Raw genomic sequence first — 23,139 nt, forward strand, 5'->3', positions numbered from 1 at the left:
TCCATAATGTTCATCTAAAAGCTTTAACTCTAGGTAGCTCTGAACACTTGACCACTCAAAAAATAAAACGTCTCTTACAGGGGTGGCCAACTCCAGTCCTTAAGACCAACAGGTCAGGTTTTCAGGATATACCTGCTTCAGCACAGGGGACTCAGTCATTTTGACTGAGCCACTTATTGAGCCACCTAAGCTGAAGCAAGGGTATCCTGAAAACCTGACCTGTTGGTGGCCCTTGAGGACTGGAGTTGGCCGCCCCTGTTCTAATACAAATAAATGTCACCAGAACAATGCCTTTGCCGCCTTGTTTATCGGTAAATGGTATAAGACAGATTTACAGAAAACATTGTAATGTACTAATTGGTGGTTCCTTTTAAAAAAACAGTTATCCAGATACTCCAAAAATAATTTACAAAAAAGCTAAAGATATTTTAGCAGCTACTAAATCATCCGCCCCGGGATATCGTGGCTGAACTACACTACTTCAAAGTCAAGATGGACATTGGATAATGGGTGCAATTATACATACAGGCAGTGACACAACATTTTTCCAGGACTTGGCTTATGCAACCCTACAACAAAGGCGGGATCTCGGGCCGGTAAATGAACACCTAAAAAAAATGGGAGTTAAAAAGAAATGGGGCTTCCCGTTCAAGCTCATTGCCACATTCCAGAGCAGAACAAGGGCCCTGAGGTCGCTGAAGGATTCAATCCAGTTCTGGGAGGGATTGGACCTAAAACTTCTATCGCTGCAGGAGCACAGATCAAGAGAACATCCCACAAGCAGAGGTACACAACCCCGCAGACCGTACTGGAACCTGGTTGGTAGAAAGAGTATCGGAGAACCAGGCCCAGGACCGTGTCACCGAAGCGGCAGCAGATTAGGCCAGAGGGTGTAAAAGGAATCCCAGGCATGCCTACTGATAACCAAGAGACGTGTGGCCAGACAGAAGTGTCCTTCCCTCATCGGGTGACGCGTGCTGAGATCCGGAGTGGACGATATGGGCATGCAGAGTAGTCTCAGGAACTTAAGAAAGCAGGAACCGAACTGCAAAGTGTATGTGTGTATATATATATATATATATATATATATATATATATATATATAACCAGTTCTCTCCTCATAGCGACACTGCCACATGAACAGACACTGTAATGGGGGGCCTGTGCCCTGGTACTGGGGACTAGAAAAGACTTAATCACTTTTTCTGCCCAACCTGCGGAGCCTAGATTCCTTCCCAGGTCTCACCACACAGGTCACCCGTTCGCTGTTTGTTAACTGGTAATGGTTGTTCTTAAGCCTGACATCGTTATTATTTTTATTCTGTTTAGAGGCTGAGAATGTGCTGGTGCTGACGGCAATGGTTGTAATGTAAAGCAATGCATACCTATACCTAAGTAAATGTTAAGTGAGCTATGGAATTATAAGTAAATTAAGAGACATTAGCTTGCTAGAGCTGTCTTGATGGCGTCTCACTTCCCCAGCAACCTACCGGTATGTTAATAATAATTCCAATTACTGTGATATAAAACCTTGCTGGGTCAGGGCCACTCAAAAATTCCCTACCACCTATTTATAGGAGGGAAAGGGCTTTGGGATGGAAGGCTGTGAGAAAAGCCTTCAATGTTTTTGATTTTTTCATTGTTGTCTCTTTCTATCTGTTTTGCTAATGTTTTTCAGTCCCTTCTTTCTGAACGCCTAGGGAATGGAGATTGCAGGTCTATCAGGTCAGGACATGGCGAGGATGGGTGTTTCATCAGGGATTGAGGTTTGAAGTAATAAAGGGGTTTCCCCACACATTAACACGCTTTCTCTCCCCTAACCCTCCGCCATGACAATTAAATTGATATCCCTTCATGTAAGTGGTGCATACAATCTCGTAAAAAGGAGGTTGGTTCTGAATTTAAAAGATGGGGTGGGGAGGTGATCGTCATACATGAATTTTGTTTTTTTAAATGACACACCCAATCTCCTAGATCACAACATCACCCAGGCTTACATGAGTCCAGCAACAGTAAAAAAAAAAATGGGGTGGGTACTGTATATTGATAAGTAAAAACTTCCCATTTGTGGTGAAGAATCGAAAGGGACCCAGAGGGCAGATACATACTGATAAAAAGGCACATTAAAAAACATAACCTACACGTTCGTCAATGTATACGTCCCTAATGTGGGAAAAAAAGCCTTTATAGAGCATCTACTAACGATTATAATTTTTTTTAAAAAGGGTTGCCTGGTGTTAGGATGGGACTTTAATCTGACGGTGGACCCCCTCATGGATAGTTCCTCAAGAAAGTCAAACTTAACCAAACACCAAATTAGATCCATTAACAAAACCTTATTCATAGCACCTTCAGGACATTTGGAGAGTTCTAAACCCAACTGCCAAAATCTACTCCTTCTTTTCGAGTTCCCATGGCACATATACAAGAATAGACAATTTTTTTATCGAAACAAAGAAACCTTGATCTGGTCCAAACGGTTAAAATTGGTCCTATTACATGGTTGGACCACACGCCTATAGAGTTAACTCTAGCCCAGGATACACGGCATACACCTAACTGGACCTGGAGACTGAATGAGATACTTCTGAAGGACCCTATCATAGCAGATAAGGTTAGAACCACCATGACGGAATAACCAAAATAACCGACCCATAGTCACCTAAATTGGGAAGCGCATAAATGCGTGACCAGAGCCAGGCTAATTAAACTAGCCACCCACAATAAAAAACAAAGGGTATTGGAAATAGAAAAGCTGACACAGAAAATCCAAAACTTAGAGACTGGGCACAAAAAGCCTGAATCTGTTGATTCAAGGGAAGCACTCGTACGCCTAAGGCCATGTCCATGGTCAGCGAGACTGCGCAGAGGAGTGCGCGCATGGCACGATCACAATGCCTTAAGGCAATGATCGCGGCCATAGAGCGCCAGCATGATGGGGTGCATGGTGCACGAAGAATCAGATACATTTGAATCTGCAGCACAACGGCCAGGTCACGTTAGCGGTTCACCCAATGAGGGTGAACCAGCTCCGCCACGACCATGCCCCCCAACACGCCCCCAACACGCCTCCCCATCACGTCTACTCAGGCCACAAATCGCTGCAGCTAAAACGTTCTTGACATCATGCGCATGGTTGCGAGCGCACTCACCATGGACCCAGCCTTAGAGATAAATTATGAGAGCTACTGAATCATAAGCTAGAAAAAGCCATGATGTGGACTAAGCAAAAATATTATGAGAAGAGCAACAAGGCAGACAGACTACTGGCCAGAGCCCTAAAATCAAAGCAGAATCAACCATATGTTAACTGCCTAAAAACGTCGGATGGCCAGAACACACACAAGCCTAAGCAGATAAGGGAGGAGTTTAGGAATTTCTATGCCAGTCTATATAGTCTACCATTGAAGAATGACACGAGATACCAGGCCAAATCCTAAAATACCTTCAAAAGCTTAAAATTAAAACATTTAAATCAGAGCCAGCAAAACTACTAGAATGACCAATTGAAACGGAAGAACTGGAGACTGTCATAAAAGACATGCCAACTAGTAAAATCCTGGGCCTGGGCAGACTGACTCTCCAATACTATAAAGAACATGCCGCTATACTTCTCTTTTTTGTTTTTGTATTAGTTTTGGTTTGTGGAGCCATCCCACGAGCACAGCAGAACTACCTCTCCCCCTTTTTAACAGGTTTTATATTTTAATTGTTATTAATTACACTGTATTATCTTGCACCAAGTAATACACTTGAGCACAATAATCACAATTATATGAGCACAGATCACTCCTTTTTCGCTATACTTAACACACAAATGAGAGAAGCCTTTAACTCTATGAGGCAACAACACACTCTTCCTAAAAAAATGGTAGAAGAATACATCACAGTGATCCCAAAGGAGGACAAAGATCCCCTACTATGCACTAGTTACCGACCAATCTCGTTGCTTAAGGCTGATATTAAAATCGTGAAAATATTGGCCAGTCATCTCAATCCCCCCCTACCACACTTAATAAATTTAGATCAGGTGGGTTTATCCCAAGTAGAGAATCCCGGAATAATACGAGGGAACTTATAAATATCACTCTAGTCATACAGAATACTCACACACCTGCTATGTTTCTCTCCCTGGACACAGAAGGTGTTCGACAGGACAGGTTGGGCCTTTCTGGAACAGGTTTTGGAAAAGATTGGCCATGGTCCAACTTTCAGAACATATATTAAATATATACACTTACCCGCTAGAGTCAAAGTCAATGAAGAACTGTCAAGACCATTCCACATCGCCATTGATACAAGACAGTGGTGCCCCCTTTCCTCCCTGATATTTGCCCTAGTGGTGGAACCTCTGGTCGAGAGCATAAGATCAAACCCAGATATTGTGGGGATCCAAATAGGTCAGCAGGTACACAAGTCAATTTAGGCATACTATTTGTTATTAACCCTTACAAATCCCCTGATCTCAATGCCCAACGCAAAGCACAAAGTCAGTGAAATTCAGTTTCAGTGAAATTTCCAACTTTAAAATGAATTACCCACATCAAAGGCCATTAATATATCCCTACCAGACACCTAACTGGGAATCCTACAGAACAAAAAAACCCTTTAGATGGTGTGCATCACCAGTGAAGTACCTAGGAGTTCAGATCCCCCCCAGACCCACAGATTTATTTTAGCAAAACTATCCGAGACTCATGCAGGTGATCAAAATGATCTGCATGAGTGGGGCAAAGGGTGTATATCTTGGATAGGTCGGATCAATGTGATCAAAATGAATGTTCTACCAGAATTCTGTACATCTTTCAAAATATCTCAATGAAACTAACAAAGCATTTTCTCACCTCCCTACAATCACTGATCAATAAATGTACAGTATATGGCAGAACAGCAAACTCAGGGTGCAAACCTCACTACTATACAGACAGAAATAATTAAGCGAACGGGGTATACCCGACATTAGCGCTTATTACATGGCAAATGAAATGGTCACTATACTAGAATGGCACACAAACAACGACTCTAAACTTTGGGAACAAGTCAAAAGGGATTTGTGTTTAGATCACAACATCCAATTGGACTCAGTATGTTGGCTTGACAAATCACATAGACCTAGGTCCCTGATTGAACACCCCTTGTTGGAGGACATACTACAGACCTGGAAGAGGGTGGCAATCCCCTCCTAACAACGAATCCATCACTGCTGATGCCCATATATGGGAATCCAGATTTCCATAAGCAGGGCTCCTTTCCAAAATGGAGCAGGGTACACATCAATAGGGTAGTGGATTTGCTGTTTGTTGATAGCATACAGCCATTAACACATTTTGATGAAAGACTCAAGGGGGGTAAAGGAGAATAGTGGCAGTATAGACAGCTATAGGATTTTATATCCAAACACAAGAAAAAGTCTTGAATAATGCAACAACCCACAAATTTTGAGGCAATCTTGTTGTTTGGGGGCCCCAGCATAAAATCCTGAATGGAGACAGGACAGAGGAAAAACATAGTTTTGTAAGAGCCTGGGAAAGGGAATTAAATTCAGAAGCTGAACTGATTGATTGGGAAAGGATTAGGAAGGTGACGCTCCTCCATGAAACCATTGTTTCAATAAACTCGTTGATGTCAATAAAAACACTAGAGACCTCATAAAAAATCATGTTTCGATGGTGCTATACACCAGCCAGATAAAAAACATATTTCCCAATACTACAAATACATGCTGGCAGGAATATGGACACAGGGAAAGAGTGGAAAGAGGTCCTTAGGGCCATCCAGGAGATCATGGGGTGAGACTGCCAGACGATCCTTGGATCACCATCCTGAATAGTCAAAATCCCGAACAACAAACTGAAAAAATCCTTAATATTACATCTGCTAAATACAGCAAGGGGAGCCATACCCCTGCTCTGAAAGCAGGCTTTAGTATCCACTCTGGGGATCTGGCTTTCCAGGGTATGGGAGATATATAACATGGACATGACATCATGGGGAAGTTTGACATTATATGGTATCCATGGATCCTCCGCAGTAGTACCAGTGTAACCTGAACAAATTAGAACTGGGCCATAAGTACCCATTTAGTAATACATAGCAGGTAACTCAGAGTGAGAGATGTCTAGAGGAGCGCAGTGGAGTAACCATGGACATTCCGGATGTTGAGAGATATGACAAGGTAGATTTTGTCCTGACCCTAAGATTACTCCATTCCTGGGCCATTCAATCTCTCTCTATTTCTCTTTTGCTTTTTATGAATAACTTTCCGTCTTTGTCTGTCCTTTTATTCATTGTTTATTTATCTACCTTTTGTTTATACAATTTTGGTGATGATCAAACACACTGCTGATGCTCACACTCTGAACAAAGAGAGGCACAGTGGTTCAACGAGGTCCTCAGGTCTATACCCAACTTGTGTGTTTTGGGAAAATGCTGCATGAGTCTGTCACCTGGTTGTATGACTTAATACTTAAATGAAATATCTAACATGGATTTTTCTTTATTCTGTTTGTTTTTTATTTCTTTGGGAAACTCAATAAATAAAGAATTTACAAAAAAAACTAATTTAGTGGAAGGCTTTGTTAACTGTAACACGTCATTTGTTATTTATATGTTACGATGCTTGAGTGTGGGATTCAGTACATACTATAGGGTGAACCACACCACTTAAAATACGCTTTATGGAACATAGGAAATATATTTTAAAAAACCTCTCTACTCCTGGAGTGTCTAAACACTTCTTTAAATTCCATAATCAGGACCCTGCATACGAATTATGGGTTTAGAACATATCCCCCATCATTTTCTGTGAGGTGATACAGATGCAGAGGCCATTATTTTAACAAATCACGCAGTGTATACCTCGGAATACCCATGTCATGGCGCGGGATTTCTTCCCACCATACCGCCTTAAGACGCGAGTGCAGGCGAGCGCATAAAATGGCATTTTAGTGTTCTGGCTTTTAAACACTTGCAATTGACACAGTAGCACAGTAGCACAGTGCTGTACACATTACAATTCATTAATTTCATTGCATATAATTGCACACAATCCATAAGATTCAAACAAAGCAACCGCGATAAACGCGTGTGCCTGGGGCGATTGGTCGCGTTCATGCCGCGTGGAGTACAGCAGCGCACACGAAAACGGCGCCGTGATTTGTTAAAATAGTGGCTGCTGCATCTGTAGATTCCATCTTTTATGCCAATGTGAATCCTTCTGGATGTTCAACATTGACACATTATTACTAGAAGGTCTCGCACGTCTGGATGTTGCCAGTATTTTATGAAATAATCTCTTTTTAATTAAAAAAAATGGCTTATTCATGAAAACATGCTTAGAACAAATTTATTTCATGATAAATAATGAGGGTTTTATATAATTCCTTTAAATTAGACATATTAATTATAATTCATTTTATAGTTCACGTGATATTATTTTACTATAAGTCTAACCTTTGTCACCTGTTGTTTGTAATACCATTTGCTTTGTACTCTGTTAGTAAATCGTAGCTGATGTACAGTGTGCTTTTAGTTGGGCGGATCAGTACTCTGTCTTTGTAACTATTTCATGTTACTTTATTGCAATGATGAATGAAGGTGATAGCACTAGGAGTTTACATTTATTTGACTTACATTTACATTAATAACGTGTTTGCAAAAAAAAGTGTATTTGCCCGCTGTATGGGACGTTTAAATAACCTTTAAATACAATGCCAACTATGACAATGGCACTACCCCCAATACTGCCCTGAAACATTTCTGTTTCTGCCCCCAGATCCCATGAGAATGGTTTCATGGAAGAGCTGGATAAAACGTGGGTGAGATATCAGGAGTGTGACTCTCGCAGCAATGCCCCAGCTACACTTACCTTTGAGAACATGGCAGGTATGTCCCTCTAGATGCTATACTTGTTAACTGTACCGCACCAAACACGCTTATATTTAAGCTTCCAAGACAGTCTATAACCTGCAGTATATGAAGAAAATGCATAGTATGTACTGTATATGAATACATTATTATTCCCAGCAGCATAACGATAACTGTGTTTATTTATTACAGTGGAAATATTGGTGCAAAAAAAAAAACAAAGAGCAGCACATTTCTTAAAAGGAATTGGAAGCCCCAAGAAAGCATTTGGATTGGTTTCATTCTAGAAACCCGGTGCAATTTGTTTGCACTGCTTTGGCTCCAGTTTTGCACATAAGGGATCTTAATAAAGACACCCCGTTCTTTTTGATAAATAGATACTGTCACGGGAGACCAGGTTATTTACACCTTTTTACCGGGATCATTCATTGAGCCAAACAAGGTAGTGAAATCAATTGTAATTCATTCGGCATAAATTCGCTTACACACAATGATACACAAAACACAGACAAAAAGACAAACTTACTTTGGGGCTGGGGTTGAAAACTAGACTTTCCTAAGTGCAGGGAACTCTATGGGAGAGTTTTACCCTGACCGGGACTTAGCCCGGAATCTCCTGGAACCCAAATCGGCATAAAGTTCCATACTCCACACGCTACGTTCTCTTCTGAGAACTTGGTCACTCCTGACCGCGAGTTAGTCCAAATCTTCTGGAACTCAAATCGGCATAAAATCCCAGCCACGACCGCTACGTTCGATTCGGAAAACTTGGACGCAAAATGCTGGACAGTCTCTGGCGGGCAGGCTTTTCAGGCTTGAAATCGAAGCCGGTTGCTTTGCTATTACAGACAGAGCATCTATGAAAAGCCCGCCCGCGCTCTTTCAGCTCTGACTCAAGGGGAACACACCATCTGATTGGCTTACGGTTTCTTATGATATTCTCTGCTTCATTCATAAAATAGATGCAGAGCGGAGAGCCAATTAGTGCGTGGGAACTTTCTTAAGCAGCCAATCAGAGCCGGGTTAGCGAGAAATTTGAAATAGCCAAGGGACATGCGCAAGCCTGCCAATCTCCCCCCAGCTATCCCAATGCCACCCGCTGGGCAGGCGCCCCTAGATCCAGCAGAACAAGTGGCATCCCGGAGGACTGCCATTGATCTCCGGACCTAGTACTCCGCCTTTCCCTACTAACCAAACTCTGTTCGCACCTCTGGGCATCTTCTGGCTGCTTTGAACTCCGATGTCCAGCAGACATACTGGCGCCTATGGGTTTCCACGGGCTGCTTGTTTGGACATGGGTTCTGCACATTGAACCATATTAAAATATACTTTAATACACTCTGAGTCTCGGGGCATGCCTACAGCTATGTGGGACTCTAGGTGAAGGCCTTGGGGTACAGGGAGTACACAGTTGCAGTACAAGGAACAGAAAAGGAAAAATGTTGTTTTATTTCTCCCTGCCTTATTCCCCACACACTTTACCTCTGACTCAGTTTGGACTCTCAGAGTCCCCCCCCCCCCCAACCTTATTTACGGTTGGGCACCCAGAAACCATATACTGTTTGTGGGTCACCTTGGCACTAGCTGACTTACCCCCCTTAACCTAGGGATACCCTCAGCTACAGGAAAACATATTTATCCCTGTGCCTCATTCTCCTTTCTGAGCTGTGCTGAAGCAGGGTACCCTCGTGGTGAGTTGCGCTTGCGTTTTCAAGGGGAAGTATTGCTGGGACAATGTGCCTACATGTATCCGAGAATCAGGCATGATTCTTAGGTACACATTTATTGGGGAACCGGAAACTCTGGACCCCAACCTCCTAGGCACATTCTGTCAACGGTTCCTCCGAAAAAATCCTCTTGAAACTCATACACTAGCAATCCCTGCTTGATTGCATGCCCGGAATGGGGAAAACACAAAAATTGGTTTTAATACAGACAGTATAATGCAGTAATACAATGTTACTGGGCCCAAGAGCTAACTCTCTTGGACCCTTATACACGGAGCAGGGGTAACCAAACAGGCTTGACCTTTATTATATAGCCTGGTTACCCCCCTCCCATCACAGATACTATTGACTATATGTTGCTGCGAGGCAGGTGAACATGATCAGAATGGAAGTGCCGGGCACTCTGTATCTTTTCGCGTGAATGGGGGGCCTGGCAGTGACCATATGATCGCAACCCCAAGTGATCACATGGTCGTAACTGCCACTGTGGCGCCACTGAGCTTCAGGCGAGGAAAGGGTTAATTTTAAAAGTTTGCAAAGTGTTCCCAGCGAGTTGTATTTCTGTGGTGTAGGTAAATCTTTTTTCTGGATAAATCTGCTCCTTGTCTCTGTAAATACTCATCCCCCCTACCCCCCCATGTATCTATTGTGTAGCGGGCCTCCAGTTAATTCATTACGCAGGTTTCCGATGCTGGATCCGAAGACCTCAATGGCTGTTTGAATGTCCCTTCCCTCTGCCCATTCCTGGGCCTTCCTTTGTGGTGTGGTGCTGCTTAGAACGCGGAAAGAAACGCCCCCAGTAGGAAGAATGTCAAAGGATGCATTAACAGTCATGTAGTTCTTCGGATCCAGCATCGGAAACTTTGCATGAAAAACTAACTAGAGGCCGGCTACACAACAGCTAAATACCTTACATGCAAATTTTTGTATTGCACTTTATTTGTATAAAAAAAATCTATTTTTACTTACACCCACTTCTGTTGCACCCTGTTTTGTTTTGTTTAAATTGCTCTGTAAGTTCAGCTGGCAGGCAGCAGGTTGTAATTGTGTGGGTGTCTCCCTTCAATCCTTCTCTGCCAATCTTGTATACAGTAGATCAAGCCATTTCCCTCCCCAGCCTTACTCCTTCCCTAAGACTTATCGCTGGGACGGGCCTTCAAATTAATCTGGTCCATTTATCAGTTCTCAGGGATAGACAATGCTAGCCATTCACACCTCTTTCTGGGATAATATTTTTTTTTATAGAATGGTACATACGTTTGTTTTTATAGAATGGTATTGTACATAAAAAATGTTTTTTTTTTAATGCAAATACTCATTTGAGTTGACCCCATATAATATTTTGTCACTTGCATTTCGCTGTGAACTTGACTTTTCTCTATGTTCCAGGTGTCTTTATGCTGGTTGCTGGAGGCATTGTTGCAGGGATCTTTTTGATATTTATTGAAATAGCTTACAAAAGGCACAAGGATGCCCGCAGGAAACAGATGCAGCTTGCTTTTGCCGCTGTTAATGTGTGGAGAAAAAATCTACAGGTATGACAAAACGTTTTAGAGAATAACCAACAGGTGCGTTTTTGGTTTTCTTTCAGTGACCAGATAACTATTCTATAAATTGATTAATTGGATGTTTTAATCGGGTTTACATTTGGCTCCCTTCATTTCACTGTTACTCTCAGTTAGTATGTTTCCTAACAATATATGAATGTATCATGCCTGTAACTTCTGTGTCACATTGTATCACCATGTCATTGTCAGACGGGTTTGTGACGTGTTGCATTGCTGGTCCTTCTTGCAGTGACGGAGTTATATCCCATTGTGTTACTTTTTTTTAAATACATTTAATAACAACTATAATGGCCCAAACTTATAAAGCTGCAGTATTATCCTATTTTTTTGTATAAAAAATATTTCTGCTTTTTCAGTATCCTTTAGACCGTAATAATACATGTATGTTTTTCTGTCATGGAGCAATGTGATTTATAATTATTGTTATCATTTAAAAAATACACACATTTTCCTGTGCTCCTAGTCTGCTTCCTTTCCACATATTTACAGTTCATCGGCAATTCAGAAATATTTTAGGGAACATGATTCTAATCTTAAAAGCAAACAAAAAAAAAATAACACAATTATTCCTATCCATAAAATTCTTATTAAATAATGTATTTAAAAATTGTTCTGAAGTCTGAACAGAATATTCTTAGAAAGTAGGATTTATAGGGGACCCATGTTAAATGGGATAAGAAGCAAAATGTGACACTGTGTGCTCATTTGCATGTCATATCCCAGAAAACCTGGCTGCACTGGAAGCATTGTATGCTAAGGCTTGGTCCCCACTGGCATAGCGGGCACTGCAGGGACTAGAGCCGCTCCTCAATGGAGCCAGGCCTGCTGCAATGGGGCGGCCGCCGCGCTGCGTGGCGAGTTTTTCTGGCAGACACCAAAAATTTAGATTAACACTGGCGATGGAGTGCTAGGCCACGCCCCCCGATGGTTCAGCCAATGAGGGTGAACCTGCAGGGTGACATCATGGCCGTGCCCCCATCATGCTCCCCCCCCCATCTTTCCCCCTGCAGCTCACTGCAGACCGGGGAATTCGGTTGCACGTGCCGCCAACCTGGCAGGCACGTGTGCAGTGCAGACAGCGGGACCGTAGCCTAAGAGGGAAAGGCAGGTTTGTGGACCTGTCAGAGACATGTGAATGGGATCACGAGGGGTATTTTTATCTGCAATTAGAAAGTAGATAAGATACAATTGCCCCTTCAGGAAGAGCTACATTTTTCTGTCAATGCTATATGATGTCCAGTGTTGGAGAATTTTTAAGCCATTTTCCCAACCCTCTCCTGAGGGAACCCCAGCCAGACCAAGTGTTGGAAAAAGCCAACCACCCAGATATCCACATACAGGTGCGCCGACGAGTATTTTAACACTTGCCTTAAACTTGCCTTGGAAAATCTGGGGCTATCACCAACAAGATCCAGGTACATGCTGGGTACATGCTGCAAACATTTCAGTGACATTTCTGCAGAGACTAATGGCCCATCGGATTAACACAGCAGGGGTCCCTGGCAGTCCCATTCAGTTTGAATGGGACTGCCAGGAACCCCCGCAGTTAATCCGATGGGCCATTAGTCTGTCTGCAGATATGTTGCAGCATGTACCCAGCATGTTTTCAGCATGTACCCAGTATGTACCTGGGTCTTGTTGGTGATTGCCCCAGATTGGTTTTAGAATACTCGTCGGTACTACAGTATGCAATTAGTGCATATATATATATATATATATATATATATATATATATATATATATATATATATATATATATGCATGATTAGTAATGCATTGGTTATACTATAGTACATACTAATCTATCTGGGGTTCCTCGAGGATAGAGTTTGGAAACACTGGTCTAATACTACAGTATAAGTGAATAAAAGACAGGAACTCATAAACCTTGACTGTAATAGGTTTATTTATCCTACCTCAACTTACTATGTCACTGATGCTACTCAATTTTCCCTATTCTGAATGGTTAAAAAGAAACGTTATTTTTATTTGTGCAGAACTTTTTATTTTATTTTCAAGAAACATGCATTTGTGGAACAGCCTACCTGTGTTGTGAAGGAATACTATTACTATTTCTAATTAAGCCCCATTTACCTATATCGTGTCTAATGTTACATTGTATCATATTTCTAGAACGTTTATGAAAATTTGATAGAATAGGTTTGAAATGAAAAACACCTTGTCATGACATGCCTGGTGAACTAGATTATTCCACAGGCAATGATTATGCAGTATATGGCATAGATAATCAAAGCACAGTAGACAGACAAAACAGTGAGTTATAAAATTGAATAAGAAAAATTGATGTTTTAAGACAAAATGGCAGCAAGTGATAGAAGCTTTCAAAACCAACAAGGTTACTAATTGTGACATTCACAAATTGTTTCGTATTTTTATATTATCATTCTTTAATGTTCAAACAAATAGTAATACTGCAGCTTTAATATTTCTACTGTAGGTAATGTTATCTATGATTCATGCTTTGTTGAATGTTATGATGAATTAACACCTTTCGTTACAGTGTCAGTAGTGATAACATTGTTCGTTTAATTTTCGTAACATTGGACTGCAATTTACAGAAGTTCTACCGCAGTCACATGGGTTTTCTCCTCATTTTCTCTGATACAATGTTATATATATCACAGTGAAACCACAGCAACATGGTAATCTCACCCCAATGTGTCTCAGCCATTAATATGTTATATCTCCATTAAAGTCAACAGACGATCACTAAGAATTTAACCTAATACCATCTGATATACAGTATTGCTGACAACTGTGTAATGAAAAACATGGGTTTTTCCTGTAGTATCATTTTTAATCAGTTCCATGTTGCAAGTATTTAGCTGTTCCGATTGTTGAAACGCTTGAGAGATTTTAGAAGGAATAAATAACCAAGGTAACGAGGGTTTTTATACAAAAAGTGCAGTTGCAATTAACATTGCTGAGAATGATTCCAAAACATTGTGGTGCGTGTCAATCAGGTCCTGAAGACGTGGGAAAAGGAGGGGCCTATTCTAGTAGCTACGGTATTGTACATGTCAGATTGCACCATTTGACAAGGCAATCAGTAGCAGGGGGAAATTCTGATCTCGCCGTATTCAATAACATTTTCCTCTTCTAAAATATCATGTCTATTGAAATCACACATTCCGAACCATTAAACATACCGTAGAAATAACGAAATGCTGACATACAGATACAGCGGCCGTTATTCGAACAAGTCACGGAGCCGTTTTCGTGTGCGCTGCTGTACTCCACGCGGAATTAACGCGGCCAATCACACCAGGCACTCGTGTTTATCGCAGTTGCTTTGTTTGAATTTCATGGATTCTGTTTCTTTGTATGCAATGAAATGAATGAATTGTAATGTGTACAGTATTGTGCTACTGTACCAATTTCAGGTGTTTAAAAAACAAAAACACTAAAATGCCATTTTCTGCACTCGCGTCTTAAGGTGATAAGATTGGAAGAAATCACGCACCATGACATGGGTATGCTGAAGTATACACTGCGTGGTGTTCGAATAACAGCCGCTGCATCTGTAGTTTTTAATTTACATGGCATATATGGGGAGAAGTCAGACTAGCCACATTAAACAAAAAAATATGGCTTTTTACAATTAAGGGGGTGATGAACTCTTTATTAAATCTTGACACTTTTATGTTATGTGTGTGTAGTGTATATATATATATATATATATATATATATATATATATATATATATATATATATATATATAGATGTAGAGGTATCTGTACCGTGTTAGCCGAGCTTTAATAATCAAAAATGAATAGACAATACCGTTCTGTGGCTAACGAAATGCTTTTATTTGTGCGAGCTTTCGAGATGCATTGATCTCTTCTTCCGGCGGTGTTACAATGAATAAAGCAAGCAATGGTTTTACTTAAAAACAGTGTCCCCTGGAATGTTATCTGTGCTTATCCCTCCTCCGTGTAGAGATGCAATTTATGACTAGGTGTTAAATAGTCCCTGAATGTTAGTGATGTAAGAGTGTGTGTGTGTGTACAGTATGTATGTAAATATAAATGAATGAAGAGCCCACAGTGTATACACGCTTCACAGAGACAGTGACTAAATGCATAGAATTTATTCTGACCCATAACTACTTCACATTTGGAAATGACACATACCTCCAGACAAGCGGGACCGCTATGGACATTCGGATGGCACCACAGTATGCCAATCTGTTCTGCGCAAAACTGGAAAGTGACTTTCTTTCCACCTGTCACTTGAAACCCCTTACATACCTTCGCTACATCGAGGACATCCTCCTGATTTGGAGCTCTGGCGAACAGGACCTCCTACAATTCCATGAGAACTTCAATATGTTTTACCCAACCATCAACCTCAAACTCACCCATTCCCCAGACGTACTGTAGTATATTTCCTAAATACCACTGTCACGGTAACTTTATGACAAGCTATAATATACACCAAAAATACCTGGGTTGAACTGAACGAGGCTTAGATATGATAAAATATAATTATTCCTTGAAAAAGGTGAACACACAAGATATACAAATAACAGACAAAATATAGAAAGAAGAATGATGAAACAGTCAAATCTGGACTGGCAGTTCATACAGCAATCTTCAAAATCACAAAGACACAAAAGACAATTGAGTAAGGACTGAGCCTGGTTTAAATACCATTTCAACCCCATCTCTTAACCCTAGGCGCCGAGCTGGCTAGCAGGCCCCTTTGAAGTAGAATCTTTAAGTGTGAAGTATGACACTTACAAACCACTCAACTTCTTTGTTCCTGGCCCTAGTGTAAACAATCAGGGCGGTTAACCTTTGATCAGAAGGCTTATGCTAAACCATCCGGCTGCCCGTCCTGACCTATTAGCATAGCAGATGGGGTCTGCATCCTCATCTCAGATCCAAAATACTATACACAGTTTAATATCTTCACATATTAATAAGTTCTGTTCTGGTTGGCTCAGTGGGTCGAAACCTGCCAGTTTTTTATGCCTACAGTGACTCTACATAGTGGCCAAATTTCAACTCTCTGCGACCTCCAGAACCGGAGATACATAAATGCACTTTAAAGAACTTTTTAAAATACAGAATTTGTCCCTTTAAAAATGAATCTCTGCTTTTCACTCGTTCCCCATTGAAAACAACGGGCTCCGCCACCATGGGCTTCAATGGAGCAACTCCGCCGTTGCAGTCAATGGGGTTCCTCGCCATAGGCTTTCAATGGGGAAACCGCCGCCATTGAAGTCTATGGGAAAAACCACAAATCTTTACATTCGCCCATACTCCGTCTGGTTGATCGGAGAGGGTTGGGAATGGCCATGCATTAATGCCGGAACCATGGCTACATGCCACCCAAATCCCAGCCCTCTGGTCCCTCCGGAACCGGAGATATGGACTTACTCTTTTTACCATTTCACACTTAGCCGTTTTCACGCCACGCGGCTTTTCCCCATTGGAATCAATGGCCGGCGCCGCCATAGACAATGCATGGGCGCACGCCGCCATTGGATTCAATGGGGCCTCCGCTCCGCCATTAAAGTCAATGGCGCGACCCTCTATCTCCGCTCGACCCTTTACGGGGGTCCTTCATTCCCGGACCCGGTGTGGGTCGTGTGTGGGGGTTCCTAGGGGCTAGGGGCAAAAATAATTTTATTCCCAGGTGCCCTAGAACCTAATATTCCCACGCCAATTGTCATTGAACTTGACTGAAGTGATTAAACTCTTTTCAAAGACATTGTATCCGCTTTTGCGGTCTGCGGTTTGGATGGCTGCCAACCTGTTCCTCGAGGACGGTGTCGAGGAATCCTCATTGAAGTCAATGGCCCCATTGACTTACAATGGGAAACCGCCGCTCCTCCTCTTGGACGCCACCTGCTGGTCGTCGCTGGAAAACGGGTCAAAAACCGCTACTTCTGCCATTAGAATGCATGGAGTCTCAATGGTGACCTATGGAAGGCTGCAAAATGGAGCCTGAAAAGGTGGGAAGAGGGAACAAAGGGCTATAATCACTGAACTAACATTAACCCCATCCCTCCCGCATCAACCCTAGTGTATGTGTTGGTGCAAACACTAGGATGAGACAATACATTTATACAGGGGAATAAACAGTTGGATTCTGAAGCAAGATGAAAACATATTACTGGACCCTAGTCCAGTTAACCCCTTGCTCCCCAAGTGAGAGCAGGGGGTGGCCAAATGGGGTGTAACCCCTTTAATCCCGGTCCAAACCCCCTCTCCCTTGACAACCACCATCACTAAAAAGAACAACCAACTACAGACTTCTGTATACCGCAAACCTACAGACAGAGACAGCTATTTGAGGGACAACAGCTCCCACCTGACACACACTAAGCATGCAACCATCTACAGTCAAGCCCTACGATACAACCGGATATGCTCCGACACAGCAGACAGAGGCCAGTGGATTGAAGCCTTGAGATCAGATTTCATAAACCATGGATATAACCACAGAATTGTAGACCAGCAAATTCACAAAGCCACCAGAATACCAAGAAGTGATCTCCTTGAATACAAACAGAAAGAGACAAGCGACAGGGTACCTTTGGTGGTCACATATAACCCGCACCTAGAAGCCCTACGCAAGATCACCAGGGAACTGCAACCCATCCTCCAGGAAGATACAAGGCTGCAACAGGTCTTCCCTGAAACACCCTTATTATCATACAGACAACCTCATAATCTCAAGAAAATGATGGTGAGGAGTAAAGTATTTAACAGTACAACTGAATGCGGGACAAGACCATGCCAGGGCGCAAGATGCAAAACCTGCGCAATGCTCCACATAGCGGGCACAATACAAATACCACACAGGAATCTGGAGTACAAAATCAGAGGAAAGTTCACCTGTTCCTCCAGCAATGTTGTGCATGAAATGCCCAGGGGGGTGCTACTACATAGATGAGAAGGGACAGGGGCTAAACAAGAGAATGAATCTGCATCGCCACAGCATCACACGCAGAACAAGAGACAGTCCTGTAGGCGAACATTTCTCTGACTCTGGCCATAAGATGAATGATCTGAAGGTGGCCACACTCAAAGGTAATCTTAGAACACCGAAAGAGAGACGGTTGCATGATTATAAATTTATGCAACTGTTCGGGACACTTAGCGGTGGCCTAAACCGAGTATGCAGCTTCATGAGTCACTACTCTGAAACAAGATAACTCTCTTCCCATGAGTGATAAAGGCCATATCTATACAAACTGTGCAATATGAATGCACACACAGCTGTCTCTTACACATACATATGTACAGTACAATGTCCCAATAGGGACCACATAGTATCTACACACATTAATAGTAAAACAACACCCTCTTTCATTTCCACACCTACCCACACCATTGGTATACACTCCCACACACACCTTTTGTGAAGCGCTGTATACACTGTGGGCTCTTTATAAATGTATATTTACACACATACATACACACACAAACACACACACACACACACACTCTTACATCACTAACATTCAGGAACCATTTAACACCTTATGTCATAAATTGCATACTGCACAGGGGCAGGGATAGGTTTCAGTCAGATACATTCCAAGATGCACTGTTTTTCAGTGAAACCTTTCTTGCTTTATCCATTGTAACACCGCCGGAAGAAGAGATCAGTGTGTCTCGAAAGCTCGCACAAATAAAAGCATTTTGTTAGCCACATAACAGCATTGTCTATTCGTTTTTTATTATTAAGCTCAGCTAACACGGTACAAATACCTCTACATATATATATATATACACACGCGCACGCACACACATCCTACAAAACACATACATTTAAACAATTATATTAATAATCCACATAGAAAACTGGCCACTAATTCCCTGCCGGTGGTCAGGAGCCTCAGCTTCACATTAGCCTTTCCCCTCCCCGAGCTAGGACATTACTGACCGTTTGCAGTAATGAACATAATTACTGTAGGTAGACAGGGAACCAGGGACGAGTTAGAAAGTGAAGGAGAAAAGGCAATTAAAGTAATTTAATTAGGGAGTCCTTGCCCAACAGAGATAAAACCGCTAATCTTGCATCTTTTGGGGCAATTTCGTTTACCTGTAGGTGGTGAGATCACATTTATGAGTATTTTTGCCTGGTTTGGCTGTTTGGCTTAACAGAGGTACAGGAATACCATGGAATTGGGAAATTTAAACATTTTGGCTGTATCGCATTTGCAGACCTGGACTGAAATTGCATCTAAAATAGTGTTTCTCTCATGGTTTGGACATGCGAGAAGGGCTTTAAAATAGGCAATCTACATATCTGAGCGAAAAGGACTTGTTCTGCATGAATATGCAGCTACTAGAATAGACCCCTTAGACGTTGATTGATGCCTTGATCCACAACCTTAAAAGAGTAGAGTATAGAGCATTGGAGAGATAGTTGATATCTCAGAAAATACTATCACTTAAAGGGGCTGTTACACACAGCAGGCAATAAAAAAGTTTTGGGGAGAATTTACTGTATCAGTGCAATTGGCTTCCTTAGAAAGATGGCATCTCCTTCAAAGTAAACATTGTATTTATTTGCTTCCTGTGTAAAAAATGAAAACATTTCTGTTTTCTTCAGGTCAGTGTAAATCTAATCTTATCTGGTAATTTATTGTTTCTCTGCTTTATCTCTACTGGCAGCATTATTAGTTTAAATAAAACAACGAGAGCAAAAAGCCTGGATCAACAATTTGCATATATAGCCACCAGTTTAGAAGCGGCCTAAAAAAAATTAGGTAAAAATTGTAAAAAAAAAAAACAACTCCAAGCATGTGGTTACTTTGGGGACTTTTAATATTTAATAAATTGTTTAAAAATACTTATATTTTTGAGTTGTTTTAATTTTTCTTATTGTAAATGTTCCTTCAACTGTATTTAGCCCCTTAAACAAGCTGCTTTTGTCCTGGGAGGGACTGCCCTATTTAAACAAGAGCTGCGCTAAAAGTTAAATTATTTATTTTCTGACCTACTTTTTCTATAATCTCTTGGCAATTTAAAGATGAAAATCTGATCTACACTCGTAAAAATGTTTTATTGAAAACACAAGTTCCTATTACACTGATACTTGCCAACATGGAGCTATAGTCACAAAGTAATCTTCTTGGATAAATATGTATTTGAACAAATTTAATACAAGCAACATGCTGATTTGAGTACTGGTTTGAAAAAAAATGTGCTGGTTTAGGTTCTGTTGCAAATAGCAATGATATCCAAAACATTGCGGTCATGTACTGTACTGTATGTGAATAACATCAGTTCCAGGTGCTTAGTCTCTCAGGTCTCTCTGAGAGTTCCTCTGGGGAGAAGTCTGCCAATATTAAGCACTAAACTATAACACCACAGCTATTTTCACTTGCCAACCTTCTAGAAAACCCTGCACTATGTGTCAATGGAACTGAATATAAGTTGAGTGTGCATGCCACCCTGTGGGGTTGAGAAGCCTCTACTGTGAAAGCAATTTTACAATTTGAGACCTTTCCACAGGTGGAAACAGCAGAAAAATAAAGTCTGGCACATTGCTAGAAGGAAGGCAAGTGGAAAGATTTATTTGTTTAAACAAAAATTTGGATTTGGGAATCACACCTTGCCATGGCCATTTTCGTGACATGCCATGGGATTCAATAAATATAAACATTTCATTCCATCCATCCTGCTTATTTCCCATTTGTGCATGTATATGAGAAATTAAGAAAATAGGAACAGCAGCAACATTTACCCCATGTATGGTGGATACTCACCAGTGGAATAAATGTTTGTTATACCATTGTAGTGGTATAACATAACTAGCATCATTCTTTTTTTCTCCCTCCTTTTATAGCTTCATAACATTTTCTTTTATGATGTCAGAAAGCTATAGCTTTTGCTTCTTTAGTTTCTTTTGCCATTTTATTTTTGCTTTGGAAAGATTTATGCTTTGCACAAATGCACCATATACATTTTTTAATACATTTTTTTTCAGAATATTCATACAACGGCCGCTTTTCTAATGCAGTCTTCTATCTTTCTTATGAATTAGAATCCAGCATACAGCTCCTTAACTTTCCTTAGTTATAGACATAGACAGAAGACTAAACCTCTAGCTCTGTTCTCTGTAGCTCTTAGAGGAGAGATTATTTTTCCTTTAGATGGTCACCATACATTAAAACAGTGAGTCAGTAATATATTACAATATTTGTACAGGGAGTATTTTACAATTATACTCATTATAATTATTGCAAATCTTTGGGAAATTAAAGTATGATTTGCAATTTCCCAAAACACTAATGTGACACAGTCTGCGATAAAAATATAAAACATGTGAGAATAGAAATTATTATACAATATTACCACCAAAATCTGAGAGAGAGTGGGAAAGATGGAGGAGAGAGGGGAGAAAAGCTTGCTCTTGCTACAGTCTATGAAATGGTGCCAGGGGTGGAGAGGTAATGAACAGATTTACACTTGCCTAGACAAGTGAAAAAAGAGACCCCTATATAACTAGCACTCATTGAATGGGTGTGTGATATATACAGGATAAAACTTAACCTTTATTGGTTTTCCAGATTAATATATATAATTGGTGTGAACACTAAAACACAGACAAACAACACTTATAACAGCTAATCACATAGATAATTAAAACAAGTATTAAACAACATGTATCCGAACCAAAACACAGTGGTTAGGATGATGTACAGAGGGACTAATTGGTATAGATATAAAGACTGGCACCTTGAATTTGTTATAGTGGTAATGTAGGAGATGCCTTAGGGTGGTGGATATATGTACGTCTAATACGTATGGTGTGTAATAGGTGAAAACCTAACACCATACATGCCACTCCTGACTAAATAGTCACTAAAATGATGTAATAACAGGCTGCAATGAAAGAACAATGAAGGGTGCGGTTCTAGACAGCACCTCACTTGTTAATAATAGTTGGTTTTAATACAGAAATTATTTTTCAACCAAGTATACTTAATGCAGCATATAGTATGAATACTTTAGGCTAAGTCTTGCCAGATTAATTGTATTCACGTTATACTCAGAGAAAGTGACATTTACAAGTAGTCCTTGTAGGCAACGCAATTAAAAAGCTTGGAGAGTATCACAATAGGCTACAATGTAGCTAAAAGTATAAGGTTGGTGAATGTAAAGCCCCAAATTGATTGTATTGGTAGCTAACAATGAAAATATCCACTCAGCAACCTAGCAATGGTGTGTAGTATCATCAAAATACCAAAGCCTATAAGAAGCAGTATAAGATCAAGTAGTCACTTGTCAGTTTATAATAAGACCCAGTATTAGGTATTAAACTATAAGGTCTTGACACATAGTGTTAGTTGAGAACTACTGCTCCATTACTCTGTGATGGCAACAACGGCTTAATATTAATATCTTATTAAGTAGTTAGGGGTACATTGGATATAGAACCCCGGCGGATAGTGTATAGATGGGTACCCTAATCAGTGTAGTGTATTAGTAAACACCACAAGGTTTCAAGTTAGCTGAAATAGGAAAATACCCTATAGATAACCCATAAGTGTATATCACTGAACCAGTGATCCCCAGGTGTTCCCCAGGTGTTTCTCTATATTGAATACATGTAGTGGATACTTAAGTGTCTAACAGTATTTGTTGATGTAAGTGGTATTAAGTAAATACCTGTCTCTGTTTGAGATAAGTATTGGTAACTGTTAGCAACCACAGGTTATGCCCTTTACTCAGCTTGGTGTATTAATGAACACCATAGAACTAAATTGCTGGGTAGGGAGAGATTGGTATATAACATAAGTTACTCTCTGAGCTGACCACAATAGTAATAGTTGGAAGTGCCTGATGTCGTTTTCTGGAACTGTAACACTGTTCTCCAAATGTTTCAATGTATAGTTTTCCAGGAATGGATACTTATATATCACCTATACATTGCATCTCTAAAGGCAGAGCACAGTGATCTCAGGTGAACCTAAGTGAACGTCTGCC

The 23,139-nt window shown here is 40.8% G+C and overlaps 1 protein-coding gene across 10 annotated transcripts in view; it reads left to right on the forward strand.

Annotated features, from left to right (window-relative positions):
* The window catches only part of GRIN1 (glutamate ionotropic receptor NMDA type subunit 1), a 197,752-nt gene that overhangs the window by 158,286 nt on the left and 16,327 nt on the right, over positions 1-23,139 (forward strand). For 8 of the 10 annotated variants that reach the window (XM_075579303.1, XM_075579306.1, XM_075579305.1 and 5 more), the window contains 2 exons: positions 7,775-7,884; positions 10,983-11,128. In XM_075579303.1, the coding sequence (XP_075435418.1) occupies positions 7,775-7,884; positions 10,983-11,128 (256 nt within the window). Of the gene's footprint in view, positions 1-7,774; positions 7,885-10,982; positions 11,162-20,661; positions 20,708-23,139 lie in introns of all 10 variants that reach the window. The other 2 variants (XM_075579310.1, XM_075579312.1) reach the window with 2 other exon arrangements.

Source organism: Ascaphus truei, chromosome 21, assembly GCF_040206685.1.
Source record: "Ascaphus truei isolate aAscTru1 chromosome 21, aAscTru1.hap1, whole genome shotgun sequence".
Classification (NCBI taxonomy): Eukaryota; Metazoa; Chordata; class Amphibia; order Anura; family Ascaphidae; genus Ascaphus; species Ascaphus truei.